Consider the following 24,683-nt stretch of genomic DNA (forward strand, 5'->3'; position numbering starts at 1 on the left):
TGAGCATCTGCTGTGGTTGGTGATGATGATCCTGTTGGTGGATACAGGCACATCGGGCAATGCTTGGCCCTGCTGCACCCTGAGCCCCTTCTGCCTTCTCTGATGTAAGAAGATGGGAAAGTCCAGAAACCTAGGAGAGCCCCAGGCTACCCCTGTGCCAGTGTGCATTAAGGGCATGAGACAGGGGTGAGTGAGGAGAAGGGAATCATGCTGTACTAGACTGTGTGTGGAATACAGGTTGCCATTTATATTAGTGTGGGTTTTTTCTCGTTTATTTGTTTTTTGGTTTTGTTTGGTTTTCCTACCTACAGCAGTGAGGTATTGGATGGCATATTAAATTGCAGAGCTGCAGCTGTTGCAGAGCTGTTGCTTAACCATTGAAATGTGAATGGTTATTTAATCGTATGAACTAGCAACTTCGTTATGTGAAGGTGACCATCTTTGCTGTTGTAGTGGATGTTTGCTTGAACACCTCTGAGAGGAAGAGCACAGGCATTATGATTGAGCAAGGTCACAGCTTCTTGACCAGGCTCATACTTTGTGGATGAAGCACGTAAGAGGACCTGCAGCAGGGTCACCAGATGTGTCACAGCTTCTTTTGCTGTTTCTGCAGAAGACAGCTACTCATAGCAGATGTATGGCATGTGTGTGGGAGCACATGCAGGGCATACATTTCTAGGTGTAGTTTATATTGTATACTACTGTTTGTGAGGGACTACTTGGCTCTAATGCACATTCTTGCCACTGTCCACATCCTGGAATGTAAATAAATTTAGTTCCTGGCCTTAAAAAATAAAATAAAATAAAATTTTGAAAAGGTCTCAGGCCAAAACATCCTCTACTGATAACTGCCTTGATAAGCTGATTTTCAGGAGTCAGTTTGATTGAAAGGAACTTTAGAAGGTCTGAAGGCAATGGCAAAGATGTATTTCTCAAATGCTTTGTTTAGTAAATGATAACAGCAGCCTGTAGTCTATCAGCTATTTCCTCATGGGTTCCTTGTTTTCTTTTTCACAAATGAAGTCGTTTTTCTGTACCAGAACAGATCTGGCTGTACCAAAGTGCCTGTTTGGTCATTGGTAGCAACTGATACACTGCCTGTGAATCTGACAAGTTCAAAAGAACTTAAAATGAACCAAAATAATAATTTATATTTTTTTTTGTTTCTTGTGAAGCTCGAATTGATTGGTTGGAAGGCTTTATCTGAGTGCATGGGTAGTGTTGTGTTTTAAAAGGTTACGGTTTTCATAGCCTAAGAGGTCATTCCTATTTTCAGTAAGCTCTAAGTTATCTTTCCACAAATATTTTCATTTTGAATTGCTGCAGCAGTTTGGGTTTTCCCCAATTCTATCTTGGGTACAATTTTGAGGTATTTCAGCTAGGTTTTATGCTTTATGACTTTTTTTCTGATTAACTGAAGTATGCTTTCAGGTTTGTGCTCTCCAGACATTATTTTCACTGTTGAATGGTAACAGTGATCAAAGGTTTCAGGCATGCAATGTTGTTTTTCCAAGCAAAGATACCTTAATTTTAAAATAATGCAAAGCCTATTTGGGCTGTGCAGTGATCTCAAAACTCAACAAAGTTATTTGTTATGTTAATTTTACATTTGTGTACCTTAACATTAGATTGTGCCTGTTCAGATTTTAGAATGTATTTTTATCTACAGGGGTGACTGTAGGTTGCATTGGATGAAGAAGCAATTGTGTGAAGAGGCCATGATAAACCAAGGCAGATTAAAGAAAACCTGTACTCGGACATTTAGAAAATCTTTAAATGATTCATGTAAATTTAAAATGACTTCTTCTTGTTCCCTACCGAATGTTGGTTGCATTTCTTCAGTGGACTCCCACATATTTTACATTGTTCTAAAGAACTGCTGGAGAAATTTCAGAAGGAAGGAAGCATTTGTCTAAGCTGTGATTATTTACCAGGTGAGAACCATAATAAAGAACTTGTCAGAAGCATTAACATATTCAGAAGAGCTGCACAGAGGCATTAGGCTTTGTTTGTTACGGCTATAGCTGTTAAAGGTAGTTTTGATGCACTGTGCAAAATTCTTGGATCTATACTGATGGTCTAGATGGAGTATTTGCCGACTTATAAAGCTGCACTGAGAAACCAGGAAAAAGGAGAGGAGAACAGCATTGGTACTACATGCACTTAGCAATCATGACTTGCATTGTGCCAGGACAGCCATATAGTGGAATAAAAAAATCAACGTACCGCAGGCCATAAAGGACTGTCCCATCTGGATGGAGTCGAATCATTCGGTTTTTCACTGTCACCCCATGGACAAATGACTTCTTGTCATTTTGGAAATATGTGTCTGGCACCCAGAGCTGGTCAGCCACTCTGTTGTCCAGAGTTAGGTTCAAAGGTATTCCAGAATAAGAAAGCCTTTTATCCCTCCACGACTGCTGGAAGTACATGGTCAAGGTGTAGTCCTAGGGAAGAAATAAGAAGAGCTTTTTGTATTTTGCATACCACATAACTTAACAAAAGTTTATTTTTTAGATAATTCTGAGTAACTGAGGATCAGTAGCAACGTGAATTTTAAGGATTGTTAAGATGATGTCCTTTACCATGATAGTAAGTCTTGGCCTGTTCATGTTAATATTGAACATCACACTACTCACCAATGGCAGTGACCGCCACAGGCTTTCAAAACCTCTTGAGCCAGAGGGAATACATGGCACATTTGAGTTTCCAGTCTGTGGATCACACTTGCATGTTTTTGATTTTTTTTTTTTTTTCTTTCATGTGAAAACTGTAGTGTTTAGCTGACCTCAGCCAAATAGCATTGCATACCACTGAGGACATTTTTTTCATATTCCCTCCCTTCATTCTGAAAGATTCCCCCATAATCCTGAAAGGCCAGAGTCCCTAATCTCTTGAGAAAGAGCAAATACAACCTCAGAATGTATAATTGACAACTTCCCGTTCTGTATCTGCTGGAGTTGCCAGATATGATGACCTTAGCTGGGCAGATCTCACCTCAGCCTGAGTAATGCAGGTCTTTCTGTCCTTGGCAATCAGATATTACAGCATAGAAAATTAACATTTTCTCTTGACTATCACATTGTGGCTTAGGTGAAATATCATTTATGCAGTCCTTCAGCTTTCACTTAGTCTGAAAAGAAATTGTTCTAAAAGGCTTCTGGTCTGATTTAGTCTCTCATGTCTGTCTTTCTGGGAATTCCTGATTTTAAAGGTAGTCAGATTTTTTAAGTGGAAAAGCCCATGCACTTTGTAGCTGATGGAGTTCTTAAAAGAGGACTGGAACAGCAGTACGTGGACTATTAGTCTTCTTTTCCTCATCTCCTCCCCCAGCCACCTTTTCAAGTGGCAGGTCATTTTGTCACATATTTTTATGGTAGAAATGCAGCAAAATTATAGATATTGTTGAAAACATTGGTCAGACAGAGGTAAGGTTTTCTTTTATGTGAGGGAAAGTCTTACCTCTGCCAGCCCCACAAATCCTAGCCTGGACTCTAATTTTTGAAGAAACAGAGAGCATAAAAGCTGTCTGATGTGATCTGTTCTCTTAATCTTCAGTGGCTTCTTAAGACTGTATCATTGCCATGAAACCAAAGCAGTGTTGATACCTTTCAGAAAGACTTTCTCTCTGAAATGTTGCATCTAGCAGACCTATAAACTATAGACTTATCAGTAAAAGAAGTCAATGAAAATACTGTTCTTCAGGCTCTGGGCATGGTAGTATTTGTTTTGTATAGAGGAAATGCCATGACTTGATCAGTGGTCATATACAATAGGACAATTACGTCCATTTTGAGCATTGATTTGCAAGGATTTAATAGATATACTCTTTTCCTGGCCTGCAAGATGATGGCTACCCACAAACAGAGCCAAGAGGCGGTATGCTGAAAGCATAAGTTTTTTGTTTTTCTGGCCCAGGTAGCAAGGAGGAGATCAGGACAGCTTCTTTCACTTTTCAGACCATGCTGGTCAAGCTCTGAACTATAAAGTATATGCAGTGGGGTGTATGCTGTGCTCTACTGAATAGGTAATTTATAATGTAAATAGCGGTATGGAGAAGCATGAACCTCAGGGAGGCAAATTTTTGCATGTACAATGTGAATAGAGTTGGATTAGAAGCAGACACCTAAAGAGAAGTTAAGTCCCTGCCCTTTGTTTCTCTTACACATATACAGACCCAAAGACCAGATGGGAATTGGATGAGAAAAAATAAATAAAATAAATATCACTATTCTGTTGAAGTTTTCATATGTTGTAACTGTTTTCTAGCCTGTTCTATTTCAAGTAACTTTAGGCAGAAAAGCCTTCATACATGGTTTTTACAAGTTAAATTCTCAGTGCTTCACTTGGTATCCTCTACATCTTCGGCCTGACTCAGCACAGGCCATGCAGTCTGCAGCACAGATGGAATAGAAATTCCAATTATACATAATTATCTTTTTTCCTTCCTGCTTTCCTTTCTATTTTCACTAGGTCTTAAAGCTGCTTTTGTAGAACTGTCATGCTGTTCTGGAAAAAAGCTAACAATTGCAAGCTAACATAGGCAAGCGGTGCCTATGTGATGGTTCTCAAAGCTCAACCAAGAGAGAAAAATAGCCAAGATAAACTACAAGAGATCTTAAAGGATGTGATGAAGTGAAAGAAAAAGAAATTCTCTCTCTGCTGTGGCTACTGGAAGAAAATTAGTTGCTATTTTTAGCATCACAGTCTGCTTTAGAAATTTTATTTCATCCAGCTGTGCTATACACAGAATACCTCTGTTGGTAACCCTGTGGTAGAGTGAGTGATGCTCTGCCCTGCAATTGTACTATACTATGTAGAAGTACATGGCAAGCCAACAAGCACTAATGGGGAAAAAAAAGCTGAGGTTCATCCTAAAGGAACCTCAGTGTTTCTTAACTCAGAATTACCTATTTTCTTCCATTCCCCAAGAACATGGGGGTGTTATTCATTCAATATTTTAATGAGAAAAATGGAGAGTTATACGTCATGATTGTAAGAGTCCCTGTTGCTGTAAGTTCTTATCTTAAAAAGCATAGTTAAAGGTTATTTTCATGGAAAGGAAGTGATACCTGAGCTACGATAACCCAAATTATATAGTTATATACTTTCTAGCATTTTTAAAGGAATACAGCCTTACCTTTCTCATGTCTAATTGTGCAGAATGAAATACTGACAAACCATATAGCTAGCCGCATCTTGGAGGATTTGTATTATTTTTTTATATTTCACAGCAGTGTGAGTGAAGTGAGGATTTAATGACTACTTGCCTGCTACCTTGTAAAACTTGCGGGGGGTTTTGTGGTTTCAAGCTTTAGAGTGTATGAATAATTTCTGAATCCTTCATAACTATAGTGGTAACTGGCTGCAGAATTTTTTTAGCTTTTTATGACAGCTTCCCAAGATCTCAAGTGTCAGTCTAGCTATGAAAATAAATCAGGTTATTTTAACTTTTATATTTAACAATTTTTAATCATGAGTTAAAAAAGCAGGGCCCAATGTAAAATTAAAAGAGGCTCTGTTTCTGCAGATAACTGTTCTTTTAAACAATGTTTTAAAAAATATTTCACTTTTTTTAGAAGCAGACTGAACTTTTTTTGCTTAACTATACTTCCTATAATAAAAGAAAAAGCTGTAATGCAGCTGAAAAATCATGATATGTCAGTAGATTTACTTGAGCTTTCTACACTTCCCACAAGTGACTCCCTGCTTTTCCAGGGCATAGTCAACCTTCCTAGCAGTAAATATCTGAGCACCAATGAAAAACTTGTTCTGACATGTATTGATTTTTATTTTTATTTTTTTGTGATGAATTCTGATTTGTCAAATGAGATGGGTTTTTTTTCCTTTCTTAGTAATCATGCAAGTTTCTTATTTCGTTGTATGAAACTGAAATGTGTGAGCGTGTATAGATGTGTACTATAGCATGTAAGTCAATCTGTGTATCAAACAGTGTTTTAGTAAGGTGCATTAGTTTGCTAAGACAAATAAGAGAGATGCTATGAAAATGTGAGCAAGAGAAACTAGCCTATTTTACTCAAAATGGCAGATTTCTTAATCTGAATTTAGGCAGCTTCATAAATAAATACTGGCCCCAAGCTTCACAGTTCACTTGGGTAATATAAATTTCTTGTAGTAAAGAAAATGAACGGACCACGGATGCATATTATACTTGAAGTTAAAAGAACAGTCGATAGTTCCAGTAAGTAATGGATTGGAGTTTCCATACAATACTAAGTTTCCTTTTTATTTCTACTTTTTTGGTTTTCTAATTTTTTTGTGCAATATGTATAGATGATGCAAGGACAATAATGGAATTTTTCTCTCCTGATAAACATCTGTAGCTCCTGAAACCAGTAGAGATGCATTAAAACAATAATTTGGACTTGCTGGTAATTTCCAGTGTGGTTTACCAGTTCAGCACAGCAGAATATAATGTGGAATACACTGTTCTATTATAATCTAACCTTCTGGGAGACACAGAGCTAGTACTTCACCATTCTTACCAGTTGAATTATGGACTCTGGTGTAGTAAGAGATGAGTTTACGTGTCTGCTGTGCTGGCAGTTGCTTTGTCTTTCACAATTTCCAGACATACATGTTTAAGGGGAAACTAGGGAATATTTTAACTTGCAATGTTAAGCTCTGTGATCTAAAAGACCTTTTGTGTTTTTCCTCTTTCCAAGGTGGCCCCAATCTAAGTTCTTTTATAGTTTCAAGTATTGAAAAACAGCTTAGTACACTGAGATATGTTTAAGTAATGACCAAATATCAAAGCACACTCCAAAAGACTTACCAGCTAAAAATTAACAATATGGATACAGTTCTTAACAAAAGTTAGTAAACAGAAGAGTATTTTGTGACTATTTAGCTGTTCTAGGTCAATTCAATATCATTAGATCTCTAGATGAGTTTGCACATGAAGGCACTGTGCAGCAAAACAAATAAATGAAACACATCAGTGTCTTGCTTCTAATAGATAACAGTGTATATTGATAGTTGTGGGATGCCTACTTTACACCCAAATGATCTTAAATTTAAATTATATCCTTGGGAACCATCCAACAATCAAATATGTGGCAGCATCACAGAAAATTAGATGCAATGCAATTCAGATATAGTATAACTTAATCAAGACAAGCATAATTGAAGCTGCATTTTAAAATTAAATATGCAGTGATGATCAGAATACTAATATTGACTGCAATAAGGCCATAAATACAGAACACCAATATATGTAAATCCTGCTGTGACTGCAAGCTGTTATTAATTGGAGAAAATTATTTTCTATGTTTATCTGATACCAACAAGAATGGGAAGGGCAGAGTTTTGAGACAATGGTAAGTGTTGGATTTGTAAATAGTAAAAAAGCATAATCATTCACGTTATAAGCATGCTAATACATCAGAAGGAGCTGTTAGCATTTGTTTAGCAACAGTTAGCTGTCCTATCTTGGAACTCCTAGGGAAGATCTATACCCTTACCCACAAAAGAACTATTTTAAGATGAGAGAATGTGAATGATGATGTGTTTTTTTAGGTGGGGGTTTGGTGTTTCTTTTTTTAAAGTGTTTTTTGCTTGTTTCGTTTTTGGTTTTATTGTTGTTGGGTTGTTTGTTTTTTTTTCCAAATCCTGTAAAATTTCCCATATATGCTTGGTGCTCAATTCCAGATACTGCACAGAAACCAGGGGGAAACATTTTAACTGAAATTATGGAGAAAGAAAATACTGGTTCTGCTCATGCTCTTCTCTAAAATTGTCAGGGCAGCTATATCTTTATTAAGTCTGCAGTCCAGCCAGGCAAGGAAGCCAGGGACTTAAGGATGTGCACATTAGTGGATCAATTGCATTTACCTTCCTTTCTAAAGGACATAGTTCAGTGGTACTTTTGGTTTTGTTTTCAATGAAGACAGATGCAGCATATGCATCCAAAAGTAGTGGGAGCAGGGGGGAAGGAGCACATACTCAAATTATTCAGTGCACTGGCCTGGTTCACAGGAAGCCGTGGTTCTTGTGAACTACACCTCTGTCAGTGTACAGGCAAGATGGGAAGCTCCATTGACTTCAGGACAATAGAATAAAAGACTTCTATTTTCCTGAGAGAAGCTGTTTGGTTTTATAACAGGATCAGAATTTTCCCACAGCAAGCTTCAGTTTTGCAGAAATGTTTTCTGTCAGAAAATTTGAAATCATTTGTAGATGTGAGATTTCTGTAGGAGAAAAAGTTGTGCAAGGTATTGTTATTTTGTTTGATCCAGTTGGTAGCTCTAGTTGCTAGTGAAGTGCGTTTAATTCTTGTTTTTCAAATCTGCTGACAATTCTCCAGAGAATGTTTCATAAACCTTGTTGGCATTTATAACTTCACAATTAAGTATGTGGCATCACAGTTGTGTCTTGTAGAAAGACACAGAGATCTGGCAGGAGTCAGCATAGCTGTTATGATGATGCTCTTTATTGCTCAAAGCACAGCCAGGAACAAGATTAGACTCATTATAAGAGGCATGTTGGAAATGAAGGCACTCATCATTACTGTATTGGGATCCAATATTACTCTTTGCAGTCAAGACAGAAGTCCCTGTAACTGCAATGGGATTAGATATACATCCAATGTCTTCAATCATTACTGAAAAAGCAAACCAAAAGGCAAAACGTTTCTCAGTTACAACAGCAGACTTAAATATTTTGTTGCATTTCCTTCAGTGTTTTCATAATAATACTTAGCAGAAGCATTTATTACTGCTTCTAGCATTTAAATGGGTTGTTATGATACTTGTGTTCCATTGGCTTGGCGTTATTTAACATAGAGGAGGGTAAAATCCCAATTTTATCTTGTGTGTTCTACTTTGCCTCTCAGGGAGAAGAAAGCAAGGACTTCTGTACTTTGGATCAATATCCCACTGCCTTGCCCTCTGCTTCTTTTCTCTTATTTGAGCTTCGCTAACCTGGAGGCCTGAATGTGTCACTTCTTTGTACAGGAAGAGAGATCATGTTGCTAAATATTAGTATAGATTGCTTTGATTAGAAGTGCACTTAGCTAAACGTAGCAGGAAAGTAAGGTAGCAGGTAAGGTAAGCTTACAGATTTGTTACCATCACTGAATGCTGGAATCTCCTTTAAGAAAGCTTGAAAACCACTATAGCATTCCCAGCTACACTTCAAACTTCCAGCCACATAACTCGCTGTCTGGGGCCGGGGGTGGGTGGGGAGTGTAGCAATGAGATGCACCAGTACAACATTGCTTACAGTGCAAGCTAATACTATGTCTGTCTTAAGTGGCTATACTAACTGCCAACATAAGAATCAGAACATGTCCGTGCTGATTCATATTCCCTGAAAACTGCTTTTAGTACCTGTAGGAAACAAGTAATTATATCTATTCCCCTGCTATTCTATTTTGCTTTTGAAGCTGGTAATCTTTTCTATACAGAGGGTAATACTGCCATAATGATGCTTGAGGGAAGAGGTGGAGAATGGCAAAAAAATGGCAGAGGAGTTATGTGTGCTTAAGCAAGATGGCATTGTAATGAATGATGGAGTAAACAAATACAAGTGTATTGGCATATAGAATAATTGTATTCAATGTGTGCATATACGTTCACAGGCAGCAAATAAGTGTCCTTTATATTTTGGCTCCAGGGAGAACACCTGGGGTTGAATACAGAACAATTGAAAGGAAAACAAAGGAACAGAAAAGCTTCTTACTGTCAAGTAGCCCGCAGCCACCATATGTTGATCCATGTCTAGATATATCTTTTAAAAGCAAATGTAGACAGCACTGAGACAAACATGTTTTCTCTTGGACATTTGTCTCTGAGAGGCAGCTGAAAGCAATTTTTTGCCAAAAAACCCCCAACCAAAGTCAACTTGTCCAGGTGGTCCATACCTGTCTGTCTGTATCTGGGGACTCCAGTTACTGTTCAAGTCTAGATATTAGCAACTACAGTGAAAAGGTGTTCTAGGTGTTATATGCTGCTTTGTGATGAAGTTGAGGATGTTCTTGGGTGGTACTTGTGCGAATTGTTCAAAAACTTGCCTGTTCATATGAAGGTATGAAAGGGAATGGTGGGATGACATTTGAGGACTGTGATATTGTGCCTGCGTGGTGCTCTCCTCATCCTCTCCGCAAAGCAGGTGGAGCAAGCAGTACAAGGAAAAGAAATTTCAAGCTTTAACTGATGTTCTAAAACATTTCAGCCAGCTTGGACTGGAAGCACCAATACATGGGGGTGGGACTGGGCATTTGGGAGGAAACTGTACTTCCCATGTTCTTCTTTGGGCTACGTGGAGATGGCTCTTTGCTGACCAGAGGACAATCCAAATGAGGTGGGCATGATCAGCTCTGAGGGTCTAAAAATTGGAATGTGATGTGAGGAGTAAAGCAAACTATGAGATAAATACATTGGAAGGATGCAGCACTTTAAAGTTCCTGTAAAGGCAAAACATTGTGGAATAGCGGAGAACTAATTAGACCACACTTCCCCTGCTGCCTATAAGCAAGATAATTGGAAAGCAGCCTTTTTTCTAACAATGTTGTTTCTGAAGCACTTGATTATTTTTTTTTCCCTTTGTGATTTCCACCTAGCTCAGCAGGGGTGAACTATGAGACCATTAAGAAGTGCACTGAATGTCTAAGGAGGACAACATGGTGCTAAGAGCTCAGAAGAATTCCTTGATGCAGATGAAGCTGAAATGCTTGCTAGCTTAGGAGCAGATAGGAGAGGTCTAAATTTTGTCTTGAATGCTATTGTATAAGCAATAAAAGTATCAGAAATCTTATAAGCACTGGACAGAAAGTTGAAGAGAACACAAGCACAAGAATGTCAGCAATGTAAAAATGGAGTCACAGGGTGTACTAGCTGAGCATGTACAGTAAAAAGAAAAAGCCCCACAACCCTTCATTCTGTGTTGTGCAGGGGCTTATGATAAGCAAAGCTTATGAGTTAGAAATCAGTAGTGAAGATGGCAAACCATGCCCAGACTCCTTGGCTTCAGCAGATGCTGAACAATGTAGGAAGCAAGTTACATATATCTTAATACGAGGGTGGGCTAACTTTGTAACAATAGCTACTGATTTTTATTATATTTTTTTAATGCTTTAACATACATACATATGTAATATATTTTTTCACTAATTTACCCCTATACAGATTAGGTAGGAGTATTTCTATTTCTGTGGGTCTGGTGATTGAAACATTTTGATTCCTCCTGCCTCGTTCTCAGTGGTCATTCTATGGTATCAATTTTCTTTCATTTTGAGAGAAGCAGATGGAGGTCAAAGTGATATGCAGGGAGTCAGTGGCTCTACCTGGAATAGAAACAGTAATCATTTAGCTGCCAGACCTTTACACTTGTATATACTGTAACTGGGTTTTTTGTCTGTGGAGTGTTTGGGGTTTTTTTGGTTTGGTTGCTTGCTTGCTTTTTTGCTTTGTATATAACTATTGTTTTGAGGTTTTGTGCTTTTTTCTTTTTTTGGTTGGTTGGTTGGGTTTTCTTGTGGGTGTTTTGTTTTTGTTTTTGTTGTTTTACATTTTCTTTTCCTCCTCTAAATTGCTCAGGACTACTTTGTTTCATTGTTCATTATGTTTATGCTTGAATTGTGTTGCATAAAATGGTGATGATAATGAAGACTGTTATGTGGCTGGAAAGACTTTTCCCATATGTGGTTGGCATCCTGGCTGTTTTACGGAATGCTAACCCATAAATCAAAAGGTCAGGTTGTCTCCCTGATACATTCAAATGAAGGATTGTAACATTTTGTGCTGTACCTGGAAACTGGGAAGAGAAGAGCATTATGACATTATTGCTTTATAATGTCTCTCAAAGTGGAAGTATTTTGAACTTGGAGCTGATAACACTAAGGGTATTAGCAATACTGTCATAGTATGATAAAAACTATTGACATGCTGGTTGGAAGGTCCTCTGGGAGTTTCTACTAGTCCAATCTCCTGTTTGAAGCAGGACAGTCACCAACCCTGTCTCAGGTCAGGAATCACTTTCTCTAGCAAACCTTGAAGACCTTCAAGGATGGAAATTCCACCACCTCCCTGAGCAGCCTCTTCCAGTGTTGCACTGCCTTTCTGGAGTGAAAGTCTTTCCTGACATCCACCCTGAACCTCCCAGGGTGCAATCAGTAGTTTTTGCCCTTCATTATACCATCTGCCACTACTGAGCATGGTTTGACTGTCATTCTCCCCTCAGGCAGTTGTAGGCTGCCATGAGGCGTTGCCCTGGCTCTTCTCTTTGCCAGACTAAGCGAGGCAAGCTCCCCTGTCTTACAGGTTATGTGCTCTAGGCCCTGGCCATGTTGATAGCTCTCTACTGGACCATTTAAAGTTACTCAGTACACCTCCTGAACCCGGGAAGGAAAGAAATGGGGCACCCCGTTGTAAGTGCAGCCTTACCCTTACAGAATGTAGGAGGGTAGTAACTTCCCTCTGTGCTGACCAAACCCCATTGTAGCTTAGTCTGCGGTTTACGTATGATGAAAGTGAACTCAGTAGCTTGTATTCAGCTGCTAGTTAACCAGTCAGTTTCCAGCCTGTTCCAGTTCTTGCTGATATCTGAGTTTCTTGTTAGTTGAATCCTCTTGTTTCTTAAGGTCATTGAAATAAAGCTCTGCCGTTGATTGTCAGCCACTCTCCCTAATGTAGAGCCATCCATGTACTTGCTAAGGATGCACTCTGTGCCGTTTATGAAGATGTTGAACAGTGTTTGCTCCAGTGTTGACTGTTTTCCTTGTTGCTAGCTGCTGCCTCAACCTCAAGCCATTAATAACCACATTTTGAGCCCTGGCACTCCAGATAGCTAATTTTCAACTCATCTAACAGCCCATTTGTCCAGCACATCATTCCTCATCTTCCAAATATGAATGCTGTGGGAGATGTCAAAAGCCTGACTAAAATCAAGGTATATTGCATCAGTTGCTCTCCTCTCATCCACGCAGACAGCCTCTATGTTGCAGAGGGCAGTCAGATTGATCATCAAGTATGATTTTCCTGTGGTAGATATGTGTTGACTAATTATCATAGAAACATTGAGGCTTGAAAAGACACTGACTGAAAAAGAAATATTAGCGGCATATGAGGAATTTGAGCTGCTCCAGAAGTAGTTGGGACTGAAATACAGCTCCTTTTGGCACCTCGATGGCCTGTGCTTGGCTGGGTGTTCAAAGGGAAGGTCCTCTCCATGCATCATGCAACAGATGCCACATGGAGTAAGTAGGTTGCACTGATAAGGAAATGAGCTCGATTAGGAAACTCCAACTGCCTGGGAATCCTGGAAGTGATTGTGGACTACCCCGAGGGCTGAAACTTTGGAGTCCCACCAGGCGAGGTGATTCATGCTGAAAAGGCCTCTCTATATAATAAACTACCAGTAAATGAAAAGCAGTATGTCCTGTTTATAGATGGATCCTGTTGTAATGTGGGAAAAAATTGAAGGTGGAAAGATACTGCGTGGAGTCATACATGACAAGTCACAGAAACTGCTGCAGGACAAGGGGAATTCAGTCTGTTTGCAGAGGTGAAAGCCATCCAGCTGGCTTCTGATACTGCTGAACAAGAAAAATGGCCAGTACCTTGTCTCTAGACTGACTCATGGATGGTGGCAAATGCTCTGTGGGGTTGGCCATGGCAATAGAAGCAGACCAACTGGCAGCACAGAGGTAAACACATCTGGGCTGCTCAATTATGGCAAAATATTGCTGCTCAGGTAGAGAAGCTGGCTATAAAAGTATGTCACATAGATGCTCACATACCCGAGAGTTGTGCCACTTAAGAACACTGAAAAAATAACCTGGTGGACTAAGCTGCTGGGCTTTAAGTGGCTCAGGTGGATCTGGTCTGGGAACATAAGACTGAGCTATTTATGAGCTTGATGGGTCCATGACACATCAGGACATTTAGGAAGGGATGCAACACACAACTGTGCTCACAATCAAGCAGTAGACTTGACTGACTATTGATGCCATTGCACAGGTTATCCATGAATGTCAAACGTGCACCACAATCAAACAAGCTAAGTGGCTAAAGCCTTTTTGGTATAGAGGATGATGGCTGAAATCAACATGGGAAAGCCTAAAGATTGATCATATCAAACTGCTACAAACCTCCCATGGCAAGCACCATGTGCTTAAAATGGTGCAAGCAACTACTGGATGGTTGGAAACATAGCCTGTGACCCATGAAAATACCCAGGATACTATCTTGGGCCTTGAAAAGCAAGTTTTATGGCAACATGGCACCCCTGAAAGAATTGGACAACAGGACTCATTTCCAAAACAACCTCATAAACATGTGGGCCAAGGAACGTGGCATTGACTGGATTTATCACATCCCCTATCATAGAATCATAGAACTGTTTAGGTTGGAAAAGACCTTTAAGATCATCCAGTGCAACCATTCACTTGGTGCTGCCAAGCCCACCACCAAACCATGTCCCTAAGCACCACATCCAGCCTGTCCAGCTCCCTCTGCAGAGCCTTCCTGCCCTCCAGCAGATCAACACTCCCGCCCAGCTAGCTGTCATCTGCAAATTTACTGACAGTGCAGTTGATCCCCTTGTCCAGATTGTTGACAATGATATTAAACAGAACAAGCCATGAGCAGCCAGCTTCTCCAGAATGCTGGGAGAAATAGTGTCAAAGGCTTTACTAAAGTCCAGGTAGACAACATCTACAGCCCTTCCCTCATCCACTAAGCAGGTCACCTTGTCATAGGAGGAGATCAGGTTAGTCAAGCAGAACCTGCCTTTCATAGACCCATGCTGGCTGGGCCTGATGCCCTGGTTGTGCTGCATGTGCTGCCTGATGGCCCTTGAGATGATCTGCTCCATAACCGCCCCTGGCACCGCAGTCAGACTGACAGGCCTGTAGTTCCCCAGATCCTCCTTTCAGCCCTTCTGATGGATGGGTTTCACATTTGCTAATCTCCGTCAGCTGGGACCTCCCTGGCTAGCCAGAACTGCTGATAAATGATTCAAAGTTGCTTAGTGAGCACTTCCACCTGTTCCCTCAGTTCCCTTGGGTGGATCCCATCCAGCCCCATAGACCTGTGTGTGAGTGGTGTAGCAGGTCAGTGACCATTTCCCCTTGGATTATGGGGGCTTCATTCTGCTCCCCATCCCTGTCTTCCAGCTCAGGGGGCTGGGTACCTGGAATACAACTGGTCTTACTATTCAAGGCTGAAGTAACGAAGGCATTAAGTACCTCAACTCTTCCTACATTCTTTGTCACTATGTTTCCCCCCCTGCATCCAATAAAAGATGGAGATTCTCTTTTGTCACTAATGTAACATTTTTTTATCGTCTTTTATGGCAGTATCCCAATTAAGTTCTAGTTGGGCTTTGGACCTTCTAATTTTCTCCCTGCATAATCTCACATCTTTGTAGCCCTCCTGAGTTGCCTGCCCCTTCTTCCAAACATCATAAACACTTTTCCCGCCCCCCCCCCCCCCTCCAAGTTCCAGCCAAACTCTCTGTTCAGCCAGGCCAGTCACCTTTCCCACTACCTTGTCTTTCAGTACATGCATAGATGGCCTCCTCCTGCACCTTTAAGATTTCCTTCTTGAAGAATATCCAGCCTTCCTGGAGTACTGTGTCCTTCAGGACTGCCTCCCTACCACTTTGCCCTTCATATGCTTTGAAATGTATTCCTAAGAACATGCTCCATGATTTTTCTAAGGACTGAGGTGAGACTTGTAGCTCTGCGGGCCCCCTTTCTTGCCTTTCTTATAGACGGGTATAATGTTTGCCACCTTTCCTATCATTAGAGATCTCTGATCACACACGTTTTTTACATAGGCAGGCAGCAGTCTTGAAAGTTCTGATCACATTGTCTCTCACCTTTTTGCGATTAATGTACCTACCACCTTCTTGTTACTCTGTCTCCTACTTTCAGGTCCATCTGGACTTTGAAGCAATACTTCTGTGCTTCACAGAATCAAAGAGCCATGGACTTCTTGGAAGGGACTTCTAGAGGTTGAGGAAGAGCTTGCCTGAGGAATGAAAATCAGACGCAGCCTTAGCTACTCTCCTAAAATCCAGGGCTGTGGTCCTGCTTTTTGCCCTTTTCCCTCCTCTAAGGATCCTAAACTCCACCATCTTGCAGTGACTGCAGCTAAGGCTGCCTCTGACTTTCGCATTTCTGACAAGTTCTTCCTTCTTGTAACTGTGAGGTCCAGCAGAACATATTTTCTTGTTAGCTCCTCAGTTACCTGTGCCAGGGAGTGGTCATCAGTGTGTTGAAGAAGTCTTCTAGATTACCTGAGCCCTGCTTTATTGTCCTTCAGGCAGATAGCAGGGTAGTTAGTCTCCCGTGAGGATCGGGACCTGTGAAAATGAGGCTTCTTCCAGCTGCTGGAAGAAGGCCTTATCTACATTTTCCTCCTGGTCAGGAGGTCTGTAGTAGATACCCACTACAACAGCACCCATGTTGGTCAGGCTGCCAATCTTGATCCATAAACTCCTGGATGACCCCTGACCCATCCCAAGGCACAGCTCCACTCTCTCTTCACCTTCCCAGCCTGTTCAACAACAAGTAATTATTTGCTGTGGGTCTCCTTGCCAGTTCTGTTGCCTTGTTTCCTTCTGCAGGCTCTCTTCGGTGTTTTAGTTCAACAAGCTCCTGTCTTAGGCTGGCAGGCAGGCCTTCTGCTGAAATTCTGGCCTTCCTGCATGATGGGGTGGATTCTTCCTGGTTTTCTGAGTTCCTGAACTCTGTCATCTTGTGGTCACCACAAACCAAGCATGCTGTAAATACCAGCTTTGCATCTGGGATGCTTCTACATAAGGCAGCTTAAGAAAATGCTTCCCCACGTGATTTTTCATGGACTGCATAATTTAAATATTAAGCTGCTTACATGATAATCTAACAACATAGTTGATGAGTTTACAACATTGATGCAAATTTTCTGTGGAAAACTTGCTTTTGGCTTTTGCAGGGAATCAGTTTGCCTTTAGATGCATCTATCATTGACACTAAATCCTCAGAGCAGAAACCAGGGTATTTTCAGTGTTTATTATAAAGGGCCTTGTTTTATTTTTATCTTACTAATAGCATAACCAATTGGATAACTAATTGAGTTGGCCAATTTAATATGAATAATCTGATTAAACCCCTACAAATCCAGTGCTATTGACAGTTTCATGGGAATCCACTTTTCAAAACATTTTATAGTAGGCATTTTAGCAGTGAAATAACCAAGCAATAGAAAATAATAACTCATCAGTCAGTTTGAAGGCATGTGCATAAAACTCCTGAGTACTGAATGGGATATGAAGTGCAGGTTCTCTTTCCTGAAAATGTGTAACTAGAGAGAACATGGGAATAGTAATTATTTAGAGAACTGAGTAGATTAGTGCAGAAACTTGGGATTGGCATCAATATACTGAAAATCTGGGAAGGTGTATTCTTGCAAATGACAAATAAAGGAAACCCAAAAATCAGTTTTATTTAATGGTTATGGGTAATAAAATCTCTGAGAGTGAAGTTTCAGAAAGCTTTTGCCTCACTGAAGTCCAAGACAACCACTACTATAGGAAGCAAAGGGAATCGGTCCAGGTTAGAAATGAATGCTGTCATTACTATTTTGGTGTGGTGGTTTTTTATCTAGATAAATTCCCCGATCCTATCCCCACCACGGCTATCCAAGCACTAATGCTGGGGCAGGAAAGCTAGGAGTGATGGAGGAAGGCAGAACATCTCTGCAGGGCAGCTCAGAGCAGCTCTGAAACTCCAATTCTGTAGTAGGTTTTAGAGCCCAAAAAATGAGACAAGAAAAACTTAAGGACTTGTGAAAGACCACAGAGCACACCTACCATGGCTCTCAACCAAGGCAAACACCACTGCATTTTTCATGTTTGCTATTTGGAGGAGGCCAGGATGAACCAGAAGGAGTTAGCAGTGTGGTGCCATGCATAGGGCTACAGCAGAGACCAGGTTTATAAGCTGTGTAAAACTGTTCTACAGCTTCAGGTCAGAGCAACAGAAGAAGCTCAGATCTATTGCCAGGGCTGCACCAACACTTGTCAAATGACTGTGGCACCCTATGTCTACGGATTGGCATCTAGTGGCCTTCCTGTTACCTTACATTGCTGTGTAAGTTTACTAGTGTTTTCACTGCATTAAAAATGCAGGAGCTCAGCAGCCAGTCAGCACTTCCAGTATTACCTTGCCTTTGTTTGCTCTTGATTAATAACCTGGGGGGGAAGCATCCAAAATGTTTGAAAAAGCAAAGAAAGCCAGTCTGACCCTTTAGCTTTTCCTTGCTTGCTACAGCCTGCTACTGAATGTTGAGGCACTGTTGTAAAGCTTGTCCATAGAATCATTTAGGTTGGAAAAGACCTTTAAGATCCAGTCCAACTGTTAACCCAGGACCACTAAGTCTATCACTAAACCATGTCCCTAAGCACCGACTGCATCCACATGCTTTTTAAACACCTCCAGGGATGGTGATTCCACCACTTCCCTGGGCAGCCTGTTCCAGTGCTTGACAACCCTTTCAGTAAATAATTTTTTCCTAATACCCAATCTAAATCTCCCCTGGCACAACTTCAGGCTGTTTCCTCTTGTCTTGTTGCTTATTACCTGGGAGAAAAAACCTACATCCACCTGCCTACAGCTGCCTTTCTGGTAGATGTAGAGAGCAACCAGGTTGCCCCTGACTCTCCTCTTCTCCAGGCTAAACACCCCCAGTTCCCTCAGCCGCTCCTCGTAAGACTTGTGCTCCAGACCCTTCACCAGCCTCATTGCCCATCTCTGGACACGCTCCAGCACCTCTACACCCCTCTTGCAGTGAGGGGCCCAAAACCAACACAGTGTTCGAGGTGCGGCCTCACCAGTGCCAAGTGCAGGGGGACAGACACTTCCCTTGTCCTGCTGGCCACATTATTTTGGATACAAGCCAGGATGCTCCTGGCCTTCTTGGCCCTCTCGGCACACTGACTGCTCAAACTCAGCTGGCTGTCAACCAGCACCCCCAGGTCCTTTCCCTCCAGGCAGCTTTCCAGCCGCTCTTCACCAAGCCTGTAGCTTTATGGGCGTTGTTGTGACCCGAGTGCAGGACCCGGCACGGAGCCTTGTTGAACCTCATACACTGGCCTTGGCCCATCAGCCCAGCCTGTCCAACTCCCTCTGCAGAGCCTTCCTGCCCTCCAGCAGATCAACACTCCCGCCCAGCTTCCTGTCATCGGCAAATTTACTGAGGGTGCATGTTGACCTCTGAGACAGGCAGACTGGAAGCCTTGCTGAGAGGAGTGTGGTGTTGGTTGGCTGAAGTTTTTTTGTTTTGGTTTTGTCATGTCCCCCCACTGCCTTCTGAAGTATTTGTTTTCTTGGTCCATGCTGAGATGTCAGCAGAAGTACCTGTAGCAGTCCTCTTGCACATAGCTTCACTTTTCTTGGTGATTTTTAGGGACAGCTGTGTCACAGTATGAAGGGTGAAGTTAAAACATCTCACATGTACCCATACGTGATGATCACTGACACAGAAGGCATAGGTTTGGTGTGTCCTTAATTTATTGCAATTGACATGATACAGGCTAGAGGGGCTGTTGAGGGCTGAGGGATCCTAAACCCACAGGCTTTTGGCCAGGCAATTTTTATTCTGGGGCTTTAATTTCTGGAGTCATTGCAGTGCCTTAACTATGTCAGCTAAAAGTTCTCATGAATTCTTTCCGTTTAAAGACAAGCAAACATCTGCTTGTAACTGGTAAGTTTTCACTGCTTTGCAAATTAGACAATTTCCATACTATAGAGGAATGGAAATTCAGCATGTTTTCAGGAGCAAAACCAGCATTTCAAATTGTGTCTGTGCATTTATTCCTCCTCCAAATATGGCTGCTTTTCTGGTTTGTTTTTTTTTTTTTTTCTTTTTTTTTTTTTTTTTCTTGATGCCTCTTCTGAATAGAAAGACTCATTTCCCACTGAAATCCACTTGTCTTCAGCCAGAAAAAGTTCCACATATAGCTGGCCAAACTATGTGAAGCCTAGGTCCATGCCACTATTGTTTAAGGCTAAAACGTAATGTTTGCCCAACTACGTCTTTTTGTATGACTGGTTTAACTCATAACAGAGCCAAAGGCGCTGGTGTCAGAGGCATATGAAGTGTAGAGATCCGGAAGGCTTGGCTTTTTTTAAAATACTACTGATAAATGAAGTGTTTTGGGGACATGAATGGAAATCTATGTCAGTGAAGCAGCACTCTTGGCAGAGGAGTAAATTATGGGATAGATGTAGCTCTTCTCTTCCTGCCACCTGCAGAGATGGCCTGTGGCAAGGAGGGGATGATAGTAAGAAGCTGAACTGGGCCAGGAGACCAGCTGTTTGGCAGTTTTGGTGTATGGGAGAGGTGACTAAGTCATGCCATCTTTCACAATGTGAGCAACGATGCACATGATGGGGAGGTTTTTCTTCTTTGTGGTGACGGCAGTGAGTCTCATATTCTTTAGTTTGGTAAGATGGCTCTGCTTGGTGACTTCTAATGAGAGATAAGGCCCTTACAGGTGAACAGGTAAGCGATGCTGCAGCACCATAAACTTTGAAGTGATATGGCAAATGGCTTCACTTAAGGTTCCTCATTATATGGTATAGATATAGTCAAGTGCAGCTTTAGTGCAATGAACCTTTTCCATATATTGCCTGTTATTTGCCTTAACCAATCGCATAAAACTTGATTAAATAGTTACAGAATTAGTGGGTTTGCATCAGTAGACATTGAATGCTTAGAGATAAATATTCTGGCTAGTCACAGGACTTTCCAGATGGATCTGATGTATCTGAGTGGATGTTTAGTTTTTCATTTACTTATAGCAGGAATGTTTTTTGTATCTGTTAGAATATAGTAATAAATTAACCTAACTATCAAATAATTTATCTTCCTGCTTGCTTTCAGCTGATTATAACATCTCTAGGTGTCTTAGGATAATACGAACATCTGTTCCCTGCAGACTGACTCTTCCCAGACAATAATCATAAAGCTAATGAATGGAGAGGAAAATGGTGTTTAGGAAACAACTAGGGACAACCCTGCCTCTCTTTGCTAACTCTCACCCTAGTATATCATTCCTTTCACCAGATTGGCTTTCTTACATACCCTACAGTGAACTTGCCAAATGCAACAGTCTATTTTCTCCAGAACAGGATAGAAAATTAGATAGTGACTCTGGGACTTGAACAACTTGCTCTAACAATTTGTGTTAGCAAATCATCAGCTATAGATAGTCCTGCCTCCTTTCCCACCTACTCTGAAACCTAGAGCGCAAAACTAGACATGGGTATCCAGTAGTCACCAGTGTTCTCAGGGAGACATCTCCCATAATTTCTCGTAATTTGAGTAAAATCAATTACTTCCCTGGTATGCTTTTCAGTTTGCTATTTTTAATGATAGAAGTGAATCTGACACCTAATTTGCACTTGTTAAAACAGGCTTTGAAAAATGTGTTGTAAATAAATCTTGGGAGGAATATAAATTAGCATGGTTCAGGATAAAATAACTTCCCTGCTGTGGGTCACAATGAAAATAACACTGTGGAGAGATTATTCCCCTTCTATATGCTGAAGGATTCTTTATCTTTTTATGTAGTACTTGATGTTGGTCATCACTGGAGACAGGACTCTAAACAGACCTCAAGTCTTAGGCAGTATGACAGCCCTGTTGTTCTAAGGCAGCCAGATGAATGTTAACTCTTGGGTCTCTCCTGGATTACAGACATGATAAAACAGGCAAACAAATGTCTGTGTAGTGTGTATCGAGCAGTGAAATAGCTGCAGATGAGAGAGCTCTATAGTTTCTGCAAGAAACATGGATGTAGTTAATTCAGCATATGTAATCTTACTGAGAATGTATAGGGGGCAGAAGGGGAGAAAGGCTTGGTAATGAATGAGCAAAATGAAATTCAATAGGCTTAGTCAAGTATTGTACACTGCCTGCTGTAACAGTAGCTGCCATGGTTTTGTGACATGTATAATACTTTTCTGATTTATGTTTCATCTCAGGTGGCAGCTAAGAAAGCTGAGTCCCTGCCCAGCACTTGGTTTTTATCATATACCCTCTCCTATATCACCAACTTGATGTTTGGGAAAAGCTTTTCTGTGACGGGGAATCTGTTCGGTGTAAGGTAAGTGTTCTGTGTGGGAACAGTGCTTTAATTTCTCCCTTTTTTTTGTATTTACAGGAACAAACCCCATTCTTTAATCTTGGTTTTAGTCAGTTTTTAGCTGTACTCCTTCTTCAAATTCTGATAGCAAAGATTGCTTGTCATAAATATACTTATTTTCTACAGCACCAATGTTCAGCAGTAGGCGTCAGTTCAATATTGAATGAACAAAATATTGCATGTTTAATCTCTCCCCAAACCTTTTCCTTCTCCATTTCATAGCAAGTCAAAGTCTAGCGACTGAAAGGAAATCACTATGGTTACAGCACCAGTTCTAGCAAAGAGTCCAAGATTTAAGTCTCGCCGCTTGTAGGAAAATATATTTGACACACACCCAGACATTTGGGATCATGTTTATAAGTGTTAAAACAGACATTGACAGTTTTAGATAATTCCATTGCAACGCTTTGCTTGCAAGACAGTGGTCTGCTATTATACATGGATTGCTTACATAAGAAGTGAAAGAATACGCAGTAGTTAAAACACAGCTCAAAGCAGTGTTTGGCTGATAAAGTCAGAAACCTAAGATTTAATTACCACCTGGTTAGCAGTCTGTGTCCACTGTCAGTCAAAACAAGAACTGAAACTTGGTTTCTTTGCAGCTGCAAACATTACCAAGGTATCACCACAGGCCCTTTTTAGGTATTATGAGAGCTATGTACATACAGCAGATGACTTCATGGCCCAGGTGGTTGGTATTTCCCATACTGAGGTCTCTCACCCCAATTAGTAACTAATTTCATTCCAATTGCTTACAGATGTCAGAAAATTGCTTACCTACCACAGTTCTCACTGGTATCTGCCCATAAGCCAAATTACCAACCCAAGATCAGAACCATGTGGGGAGATTTCCTGAGACACCCAGCCACTGCATAACATCAAGTGTGCAAATCAACTTCAACAGGGTTGCTTGTGTATGCAGTTGGATTTGGGCTTAAGTTTCTTATGGAACTGAAATTGGAACGCAGCTTTGTGCTTGGTTTTCAGTTGTTTTCATCTGCCAGATCTCTGCAGGGCTGGGACCTATGTTGATTTATACTAGTGCTGCCATGATCGGTAATTCACTTAATCTTGTGCCTGATTTCAGGATCCCAGTGTTCTCACTGAAATGGAAGCTACTCAGGGGAACATAGATGCCTGAGCATTGTTAGAGCAGTACTGGGGACTCTGCTCAGGGCCAAGCCTAATGGAAAAAACTGAATGAATGCTGCTTATGCTGGCAAATATCTCTCTTGTCTGTGGCTCAGGCATAGGAGTTAATTTGGGTGGGGAATATTTAACCTGGACCATGCTGTACTTCAGATCAATACATGATTGTACAGGGTTGTATCTATGCTTAATGGATGAGAAAAAAAGGCGTAGAGTTCCCCAAGAATTGAATTTCAGACCTGAGTACAGTAACTAGTATAGATCAAGTGATTTATAACTTAAAATGTGACAATGTGGGGGTTTTACTGCATTTTCAGAATGGCCCTACTTGCTAATCTTGAAGGGCTCACTATCCTATAATAGCTATTCTCTAGATATTTTTTCTTAATGAAGTGGAGAACTAATTAGAATTTTTAAGCAAATCCCATTCATAATTAGTTTTCTACATTATAGCTGTCAATAGCACACCGCATTTTTCCATTTGATATATGATGGTTTTATTTTATGACATTAATTTTTTGAGTCTTTGAGGAAATTGAAAACTTACATAATATTTTACTGTAAGTAACCTTTTCCCATTGAGTAACTCATCATAATTGTGGGGTTTTTTTTCCTGAATCTATTAAATATTAGATGTAGAATTTTCTCCAGATAGCAAGTCTTTGAACTTTATAACTAAGTCAACTGTTTCACAGGCAGCTAGTACATACTTACCATGGGTTTGTTGTTTTATTTTTGTTTTGGTATATGAATTAGGAGGCAGCAGGTGCTGCTGCTATCACTTGACTTTTAGATTGAGGATGTTTAAAAGGATGCATTGTTTCAGGTTAAGCTTCATTTGTATTGGAGTCCCGAGATAAGTAATGTCTAACCTCTTTTTGTACTGGAGGGTTTTGTTTAGCTTGGAGGAACCTTAAGAATAATATTAATTTTATTTTTGATTGGTTGGTTGATTGTTTTTGTTTTTTTTTTTAAGACCACATGGGACAAAAGTAGAAACAGCTGGTGATGGGAAAAAATGCAACACGTGCTCAGCAATTGTAGATCATGTCACTTCTTGTTTATTCTCTGATTACTGGTTTTCCAGATAAAAGAAATGTTGTGGATCTCAACTATCTGAAGGTCAGTACAACATTTTTGATTGTGCCATTTAAATTAGAGAAGATGGAAATGAGTACAAGAATAGTGTCATGGTTTAACTCCAGCTGACAACTAAGCACCACAAAGCTGCTCGCTCACTTCCCCCCTTGCAAGCCCTGCAGGATGGGGGAAGAAGAACTGGAAGAGTAAAAGTGAGAAAACTTGTGGGTTGAGATAAAAAGTTCAATAACTGAAGTAAAATTAAATAATAATAACTTGCAATTATAAAGGAAATAACA

The 24,683-nt window shown here is 40.6% G+C and overlaps 1 protein-coding gene across 4 annotated transcripts in view; it reads right to left on the reverse strand.

Annotated features, from left to right (window-relative positions):
• GABRB1 (gamma-aminobutyric acid type A receptor subunit beta1) overlaps positions 1–24,683 on the reverse strand; it is a 140,898-nt gene that overhangs the window by 63,739 nt on the left and 52,476 nt on the right. For all 4 annotated transcript variants that reach the window (XM_037383858.1, XM_037383843.1, XM_037383838.1 and 1 more), the window contains one exon: positions 2,227–2,447. In XM_037383858.1, the coding sequence (XP_037239755.1) occupies positions 2,227–2,447 (221 nt within the window). The remainder of the gene's footprint in view (positions 1–2,226; positions 2,448–24,683) is intronic.

Source organism: Falco rusticolus, chromosome 1 (assembly GCF_015220075.1).
Source record: "Falco rusticolus isolate bFalRus1 chromosome 1, bFalRus1.pri, whole genome shotgun sequence".
Lineage (NCBI taxonomy): Eukaryota > Metazoa > Chordata > Aves > Falconiformes > Falconidae > Falco > Falco rusticolus.